Below are 9,829 nucleotides of genomic sequence, written 5' to 3' on the forward strand. Positions count from 1 at the left end.
TCCTAGCTGGAATCCTCTATTCTGTGTCCCGGCGCTGTCCGCCACATCCAGATGTCCGCTTAGAGACGTTGCCATAGAGACCCCGGACGGGCATAAAATCGTGGAATGCTTTTCCATCATATAAGACTTCTCTTTAAGCAAAAACCCTTTCGCTCACGCTCCCTGCATTAGTGGTCTAATATTGTAATGTGTAAGAATGGGGCATTGTCCCTAGTCTGTAGAGCGATGAACTAGCAGTATAGAGTTAGTGAGTGGGGCGGGGTGACAGGGTTCAGGGCTGCAGCATTGGGGTGTATGGGTGCTTCCTTCCAACAACAACTAACAATGAGGGAGTCTGTGAGCCGCCTGACCCCATTGGCTCTCCTTCCCCTCTTGCTTTTCATCTCCAGCCCTCCATTGGTCACATACATACAGCTTTACATCTAGTATGATGAAAATGAGACCATTAATTCTTGTCAAGAATTTCATTCAAAAGCCCTGGCCTCTGCATAATGATTTGATTTCAGACAGCTGAAGTTTCTTATCACTGAGGAAGTTGTTGGTCCAGTGATGTTGTGTAGTTTTATTGCAACTAGGGATGAAACTGTTTAAATAAACTACTGTCTAGCATCATTTTTACATGCACAATTGCACACATCCTTCCTCCATAATGGTGTGCTGCTTTGATATGCACTTGATTTGCACTTGGGCAACTTTTCAGGAGAAAAACCACTTCTTTAGTGAGTTGCAAAATCTGTAAAAAAAAAGAAGGCTCAACCTCATAACTTGATGTTAGACAATCTTTTTGGTTGCTGTTCTCTTATCTAGTGTGCACAAAGCGCAGTTGCCTCTCATGGCTACTTGGTCCCTAATATTAATGCACACGTGATATGGTTTTCATATGTTTACATAAGGCATTGGTTTTATGCTTTTTATTGGTATTATTTTAATCTTTATGCAAACAATAAATGTGAATTGCTGCAAATTTTATTAGTGGTTTTCAGTAAAAAACTTATCCTGTTCTTTTTGAACATTTCTTTACATTTTATCAATCTGGTGATAATACTGACGGTGAGACAATTTTGGTTGGTTGCAACAAGGTATGAAATCCTACAATTCTACAATTCTATAATGTCATTTAGCAGACATTTTTATCCAAAGCGACGTACAAATAAGAGTAAATACAACACAAGCAAGGATTAAGTCAAGAAACATAGCAAGAGTAAGTGCCGTGGGTTAAGTTTGAGTCCATTAGGACACAAGTGCTTATAGGTCACAAGAACGGTCGGTGCAATCCTAAAATAAGCAAAAATAATTTCTACTAAAAAACTAATTAATTTAGTTTTTTGACAAATGAACATATAGTGAGCAGCACCTCCTCCCCACGCACTCTCACTGTGTCAACCCCACTCGTCCTCCCAGCACTCAAAGAATCAATTATGCTGAAATGAATTTAACCCACAAGTTTGGACTGTGACCCCCCTCTACGTGTTCGAGAGCGCCAGGCGGCGCTGAAGCGTGACTCATGACCTGACCTTTGCATGGCCCTCTGATGACCTCCAGCTGGGGGTCGCGGCACTTGGCTCGGAGGAACTCGCAGCGAGATGTGAAGGTCCTGCCGTCGGAGGCGCACAGGGGCTTGCGAGGAGTTCCGCTGCATTCCATGTTGCACTCCTTATCCTGATCCACCCGCAGGAACTGCAAAAGCGAGAAAGCAGGAGATAAGAAGAGAAAGCATTTGCCAAATGAGACATATTTGGGAGAATCAATGAGCTCTGCACCAAAACATTTTAATCTCCAAAACAACAGGTGTGACTCTGTAGGATTTATGAAGACAGACACAAAAAGGTCAGTCACAGAACAGGTGTCCAACGCCAAGGCCATTCAAATTGTCAATTCTGTTTCAAAGTTTTATCAGAATATTCACAAGCAACCTCCTTTCATGAACCAACTGCAAAGCACTGATAAACACACAAAGATGAGGCAGTGTCACTACAAGCCTGTCAGGGTGCAGCCATGCTTTGTCTTTGTCTAAAAGAGCTGCAGAAAACCTGACTGACACTTCCTCTCTTCTTTGTCTGTGCCAACACCTGCACAGGTATTCACCTGGAATCGCTCCTGAGGATGTTTTACTCAGCCATGAAAAGGGAAACAAGGACAGAGACTCCTGGCTGAACGCATCAGATCACCTGTGTCAATGCCACCATTGTATCTGCCACCGTGGTTGAAACCCCCTCGCCCGGCCACACAATGGGGCGGCGGCGGCAGAGGCGGTAAGGAGGGGGTGGCAACAAGCTGTGACTGCTACAATGAATGAAAAGACAGTGAATGATAGATTGGCTGAATCAACTAGATGTCAGGAGGCTTTGTGCTGCTACAGTGTGAGTGTTGGGTTTTCATAAAGTTTGCGTGATTCATTCAGTTCGGGGGAATAATGACCTGAGTTTAGTGGAAAAAAACAAACTATATCCATGCCTATACAGGTGCTGTTTTAAGTCAGTCGTATCCAAAGATAAATACCTCTATGAACCCTTTTTGTCTTCTTTTATCATGAAAATATTTGCACATATGAAGCCATTTTTCATTCATTTTATCATGTTTTCAGTGGATGCACGAATATCCAAAATCCCTCAATGCCCTCTCTGTAATGTAACCACTCACAGGCAGATACTTTCCCTCTCTCTCTCACTCACTCATGCACAAACACACACACACACACACACACGCACACACACACACACGCACACACACTTATCAAACTGTGGCACAAAGCAGGGAATCAAAGCCCTCAATTAAAGGTAAGCCATAAAAATCTGTTATGAGTTATCAAAAGAAAGGGCACGGCAGCATAAAGAGCAAGAAGGGGGAAAAAATCCACAAAGAGGGTGGGACGATCACCACCAATAAAAAAAATTTGTTGTGTCTGACATCTTACAAATGAAGTGAGAGATGAGGTTTGGTGGCAGCCCCCCTGCATTCAGACGAGCTGGGCTGCAGGGCTGCATGCACCTGGAAGAGGGTTGGCAGGGAAGGCAGCGTCGCCCTGGGCCAGAGGGGAGCAGGCGGGGAGGGGGGGCACAGCCCACTCTGTCAGCCCTGCTCATAAATCTTCCCGGGGGGGATCAGAGAGGAGAGGCCCGTTCAAACACATCGGGAAAAGGTGCCGCGAGGGAGGGAAGATGAGTCTTTTGGATTGAATGAAATTTTTTCAAAAAACTATTTTTTTTTTTACCAGCCCTTTCTTCCCAGGCTTTTAAAAATGATGTGTTGCCATGAGAAGAACACAAAATGTATCCCGGCACAGAGCTGGAGAGTTGTTTCACATGAACAGACTGTGTCCAAGTCTCAACACTCATCCTTCATCTCTGCAGACAGAAATATGGACAGAATCCCTCTTCCTCCTTTGGGAATAGCAGAATATGAATGGTGAATGCCGTCTATTTCCAGTGGTGAAAGGAAACTGATGAAGTATTGTATTTGTTTTGGGCCAGGCAAGACTTACAGTGTGTCTACAAATTTATCTTGGGTACAATGATAAATCTGAGGGGTTACAAGACACAAAAATACTTTGTGTTTGACAAAAGCACATTGCTTTTTAGGGGGCTGAGGTGAAAATGACATGCAACAGAGGTCCGAGGCCCAATGTGAACCAGGGTTCACGTTTGGTACTTTAATTAGTCCAATGCAGCATCATCAATACGAGTTTTTAAGCAGCATAAACACTTCAAATTGATCAACATGAGAGGTAAAAATGCCTTTCACTTTCACATTAAATGCACCTACCAGAAGTTTGAACTCATGATGAAACTCTCAATTTAATACTGATGCCTCAATATGATCTAAATAAGCAACCAGGACCATCAGCATGAAGACAGGCTACTTGCACATAGTTTTTCTTAATGACTGTCCCCGAGTCCAATTCGTGGCAAAATCTGAATATCATGGCTATTTCTGATATTCAGGCAGCATGAGCAAAGGGAAAGAGAAAATGATTAACTGAAGAGCAAAGAAGGAGTACTTATTAATCTTACATAGCCACAAAAAGATCCATTACCTCATTGCTATGAATCTTGCTAACAGCTGTTGAGGAAAGATAAATATTATTAAAATCTTTCACTTGCTTCCAAAACAAATGCATGCACAAACTGGATCAAGGTTTTCTGTTGGGATGACTTGAGTCCACATCGCTGCGTCTTTTGTCCAAAGGGGGCGCCAAAATCAACACAAAAACCTTGCAGTTGCTCTAAAGGCCATAATCTGTAACATCGGGTATCAAGTAGACATTACTTCACTTTAAGGGCTCACAAGCCAAAACAGTTACTGGTCTACAGTTGTGCTGTTTTAACACAATTTTAAGATATTCTAATTATTACACATATTAACAGTTGTACCCAAATGGTTACAAACAGATGCCACCTTCACTTTCATCAACTAAGCACCTGTTGCTTTATGGGGTATTGGGAAAAACTAATGTTATACTTTGACATGAATCATTATTTTTCGGAATAGTTGAGCCGGACAAATATATCAGTCAGATTATTTGACCTGCTGATAGTGGTCTACCACAGACCTCCGTATCCGCGTAAATGTTGGCCATTATAAAAACTTGGAACATTAAATTGTTACACACTACACAATATTGGATGAAATAATTTTTTTAGTCTCCAATATCGGTATTTGCCCAAAATATCCAGTATTGGTCGGACTCTAAACAATACTTGAGAGACTAGTTCTCTTCATTTTTTGCCCGTTTCCGTGTATAAACGGGGGTCTAACGTCTCCTCGCCCCTCCTTGTTAGTGTCTCTGAGTTTCTTGGATTGTTTGCATCATTGCATCTAACTGACAATCTCCCGCCGGTACCCTCCCTCCCTCTCCCTCTGTCCTCCCACACCAGTTGGGACATCCCTCTGCAGCTGTGACCTCCTCTCACCCTGCACTCTGTCGCTCACAGCTCACCCCTTCACATAAAGTCCAGCAGGCGTGACGGGCAGGTCCGAGGAACCAGCAACCTTTCCAAAGCCAGTAACTGCCCTGATCGTGTCTCGAGTGCGTTCAGCCGTGCTTGGTGGTGGACCGCCAGCCAGCCAGCCTCGCCACGGCTCAGGCTGGCCACCCCAGTGCTCACAAGCCAGCAGACTGACAACCCAAACTGAGTCATTCAGCAGCCCAGCGTCCTGCTAGATGTCCACTGTACAGCACACAGCAGAGCGCCAAGTGCCTGCAAGTTTACGATAAAAGCTCAAAGAACACAGCACGGAAAAACACAGTTAGCCATGAAATCAGCCACCCATGAAATCAGCCACCCAGATTCACTATCAGACATCCAAGTGTTTATTTCAAAGTCACAGTTGGCCACACTGAAGGAGGAGAAGAAATAAGATGTGAAAACCAGTGAGAGGAGGAAGTGCGAGACTGATGGTGTGTTGAGGACCTCTTCCTCCTGGTTACTGCTAATGGTAGTTAGCTGTCTGCTGCAGATCCCTGTGTGTTTGGCCTGTGGTGATGGATGGGCGAGGCCGAGGCAGAGCTCCTGACATTCCCCTGATGTCTCATTCCAGCCTCTCCGACCCGGCACCGTCATCATGCACAGCAACACGGTGGAGAGTGATGGATGGCCTCCGCCTCGGCTACATGCAGCACAAGCTTCCACCCCGATTTATCATAAAAAAAGACTCCTACAAGACCGAACACATATTGTGACTCAAATCCATTTATTGCTCAAGTCCTTTTCTTCCAGACAGCTGGCTCTCAATATCTGTTTTTCTTTCTCTTTATTTTGCTTTCCTTTCATGACTTTTTTTTCTTTGCGTGATCTCTCTTGGAAGATGCTTTTTGCATCTGCTCAAATAATACAAGAGGTTGGCAAAGGGACAAGAGACAGGCGAGAGAGGGCGAGACTGGCGGAGTGTAAGGGAAACTTTTTTTTTCCAAGACTAACCAGCATACAAATCAAATCCTATTACCTCCCCCTGGCTCTGCAGCATTGTGGGATTGAATGGAGTACGGAGGAGGCGAGCCTCCAGCAGAGAGCACATTGTAGGCTGATAAGGGCCCTCTGGGCTGGGAGGCCCCCGCTTCCAGCGCACCGAGAGGCCCCTCACACCACGGCCCCGCAAGGGTCAATGGGGGCCCCAGCTGAGAGCCGTGGCAAACGTGTTAAATGGCCTTGGCGGGAGTTTCCTGCGTGGATGTGGGGATGCAAAGGGGATCATTAGTTTCCAGCATGGTGGAAAGGGAAGAAAGTGACAGCCTTTAACCAGGCTACTAACTCAATCAAAGGAAAGGGCATTTAATTGCTGTGAAAGATGTTAAAAAGAAAGAGGGGTGGTGTGAAAGGCCACTGATAGTCTCGCTGAGCAGGTGCACAATTTTATGAAAGCGTAGGGGGCAATGGAGCTCATATATTAAACAGAAATAGCCTTCTCCAGGTTTGACACGGAGGCCGCCAATGGTCTCAGCGCCTTCATCTTTTCACACACTATTTCATACTTCCATAAACCATGGAAAAAGTCTGCCTCGTGAATAACCTGGGCAAATATCCCATATATTTAACTGCCTGTTCGACCTCAAATATGCACAAAATATCACATGGAGACATTTTCTTGAAACCAACAATAACCTCTCCTGTGTCATTCATACAATAAGCAATAAATCACTCACAACGTCCTGCTAAAAGACAAGTCCAGTGCTCCATGTGCTATTCCAATAAAGAAGGTCTAATGAGACACAGTGGGGAGGTAGGACACGGACACATTTACCACTGAAACATGCAGTAAGGTTTCTCCTTCTTACAGTCATATCTGAAAATATAGTTGTATCCTAGAAGTCTACAAAGTGCTATTATCTGTATTTGTATCTGTTCTACCAACAAAATGATCTGTTCTGTATCTGTATTTGGATGGAAGACAAGAAAGTAGTGTGGTTTATGCAGGAGGTCACATTAAATCAGGCAAACATTGTTTTCTGAATTAATAGTTACTGGCACTGCCATTTTCATTCACTCAAATCATCAAATTGATTAAATATCTGCATATAATTAACTGTGTTTCCACATCCTCACACATTACTTTTTCTTTATCATTTCAAGAAACATAAGGGCTGGCCCAAGTGTCAATCATAATTTATTTTCCCCAATAATACATTGAGCAACTTCAGATAGAAGAAACATCTGTTTCAACACATTACTTGTGCTTCCCTGAATAATGTATTTGGATTCAGGTAAATAATGTAACCTTTACATGACTACCAGGTAAATATTGCTACCATGACATCTCAAGTTAGTTCAGTGTTATTTATATAGCCCAATATCACAAATCACAAATTTGTCTTGGGGGGGCTTTACAATCTGTGCAGCGTATGAAAACATCTGTCCTTTTTGACCCTCTCTTTGGATAAGGAAACACTCCCCAAATGAACTCTTTCACAGGGGAAAACATGGAGGAACGACTGAGTGATCCCTCTTCCAGACAGACATATGTGCAATAGATGCTGTGTGTGTGTGTGTGTGTGTGTGTGTAGGATATACCAACATGGTAATAAATATCTGAAGAAAGACACATTCATATTATCTGTACTCTGTGTGCGAATTCAGGTGGAGCATCTGCTCAGTGGAACACTTCCTCCCACATTCCACAACTCCATAGTGCCGTCAGGGAGAAAGGATCTCCGACCCTTCACCTGCAGGTTAACGACTCATAGCCATTTGTCTCCAATTGGATATTAAGGCATCTTCACCCGCATCATAAATAACGGTGCTGGGGGGCGGCGGCTGTCGCATCAACCCTCTAAATCAAGCTCCAAGCCTCTGACAATGCACATTCCGCTCTGTAGCACCGTACCTGCACTTGATCGTGGCCATGAAATCCCCCTTTAAATCTGCCTTTAAAGATTCTTAGTTTGAGGTCAGTGGACAGGAGACACTGCTCTGCTGCTGCTGTAAACAATGCCATGTGCTTTTGGTGCAGCAGCCCTGCTGACACTGGCAGAGCAGCCTCTACAGAGCCACTGGCACAAGGGGAGTGAAGTGGACACAGAGACAGACAAGATGCTGGCAGGCGGATAAAGACACTAAAAGTAAAGCACAGAGGTGCTGCTAACAGAGCAGCTCCTCACAGGCAACACAGCAGCTCTGCCATCTCACTGTGCAGAGACCCTGAAACACAGGGACATGGGGTTTATGCAACTTAGTGAGAACACAGAGAGCTCTTTTTTTCCAAATTCAAACCTCAGTCTGGGGATCTATTAATTAGTTTTAATATCAATCTTAAATTCAGCCAGTCATATATAAACCAATTTCAAACAGTAAAAGCCTCTTCTTTTGGGCATGGGCCATAATCATGTTAAAATTATTTAAAGTCTGTTTATTAAATATTTCAATAAAAGTGTTTCTGATTATTAGAAGAAAATAAAAACTCTTAATCATAACAAACAATAGTTTTGTGAAGTTGCTGACTAAAAAAACTGTTGCAGAACTACATTGCTGACGAAAAAAAGGATTTTCTCGTACTGTGTCCATTTTGCGCAAATATTACGCATGGAATGTACAAGCACATCCTTCACTTTAAACGTATTTTTACTTTTGGATATGAATGAACGGTATTCTAGGAGTTATGTGGCTCTTCCTACCGTGAGAGCGGAGAACTTTTGAGCGCGTCCAGCGCACAGCAGACAGAGGAAGACCAGCAGCGGACAGACGCGCATCCTGACGCAGAGTGGCAATAAACTCTCCAAATTACGCACGGTCCAAATATCACTCTGTGGTGCTTGGGCTTCACCAAAGCACCAACAACTGTCTTGGGAAGGAATCGGAAAACTTTAAAAATCCAAAGTAGTCCTTGCGAAAAAGTGTCAGTGTTGGGGAGAGGGTTAGCTGGTTTATTTCACTTCGTCTCCTCTGTTTCGTCTGCCAACCCGTTGGTGTAGACACTCTCCGTATTTCTGGCAGTGCGATAAACCCCCCCGTGTCCCTGACCTTTTCCCCTCCCTCGGTGTGTCTTCTCCTTTTTTCCCTCTCTCCAATTCTACTTCTTTTCTCCACACCCCCTCCCTCCACACTTGATTTTGTCGACTAGATCCCTTATCGGATGCAGGCAGCTCCCCAGCCGGTGGGTAGGTAGGTAGGTAAGTAGGTGTAGGTTTAGAGGGACTCCGTCTGCTGCTGGTAGCTGAGGCAAACACGTCAGGTATTCTTCTCTTTCACCTTTTTTTCTCCTTTTCCCCCTCCTTCAAAACCACAGCAAGAAAACGTTTTGTTTTTCCAGAAGACCCTTGTGATGATGTTCGATTGGCAAAGAGAGGAAGGGGTCAGACAGGCTTGTGTCTGCTGGGAGGGTCAGCAAGAACAAGAAATAGTCTGCGCTCAAGCTCTCATACTGCTACACACACGCATGCACGCGCACATGCACACGCACACACACTTACTTCAATATACAATTTAGATTTTCTCGATTCTCTCTCGGCCTATAATAAACTTCTCCAAATAAAGTTACACAAAGTCCTTCGAGTTAACACTATGCACAAACAATGCACTGATAGTTGGGTTTTCAGCAAAAAAATAAATAAAATAGCACAAATGATTTTGCAACATGTCCTTTGATTGATTTAAATCACATAATGCACGTAGAGCAGTGGACGCCAAACTCATCTGAGTAGCAGTAGTTTCAATTGAGTATGATTATAATTATTATTGCAGCCCGATTTCAAGAGATGAGATCAATTTGATCCTATTCTTGACTTAACTTCTGACAAGTCTGTTCATCTGAGCCTACTGAATTAATAGACAGCGACACTTTGCGACTACAACGCCATCTAACGGTGTTCACTAGTAGTTACAAGCTCACACATCTAATA

At 43.8% G+C, this 9,829-nt stretch overlaps 1 protein-coding gene across 8 annotated transcripts in view; it reads right to left on the reverse strand.

Annotated features, from left to right (window-relative positions):
* The window catches only part of smoc2 (SPARC related modular calcium binding 2), a 28,056-nt gene extending 18,554 nt beyond the window's left edge, over nucleotides 1-9,502 (reverse strand). For 2 of the 8 annotated variants that reach the window (XM_059359970.1, XM_059359968.1), the window contains exons 1-2: nucleotides 8,606-9,500; nucleotides 1,515-1,677 (exon numbers count right to left, since the gene is read on the reverse strand). In XM_059359970.1, coding sequence (XP_059215953.1) covers nucleotides 1,515-1,677; nucleotides 8,606-8,680 — 238 coding nt within the window. In that variant the 5' untranslated portion in view covers nucleotides 8,681-9,500. Of the gene's footprint in view, nucleotides 1-1,514; nucleotides 1,678-8,605 lie in introns of all 8 variants that reach the window. The other 6 variants (XM_059359974.1, XM_059359972.1, XM_059359967.1 and 3 more) reach the window with 5 other exon arrangements.
* Between the last annotated feature and the right edge of the window lie 327 nt (nucleotides 9,503-9,829).

This window comes from Centropristis striata, chromosome 20, assembly GCF_030273125.1.
Source record: "Centropristis striata isolate RG_2023a ecotype Rhode Island chromosome 20, C.striata_1.0, whole genome shotgun sequence".
In the NCBI taxonomy this organism is placed as follows: Eukaryota; Metazoa; Chordata; class Actinopteri; order Perciformes; family Serranidae; genus Centropristis; species Centropristis striata.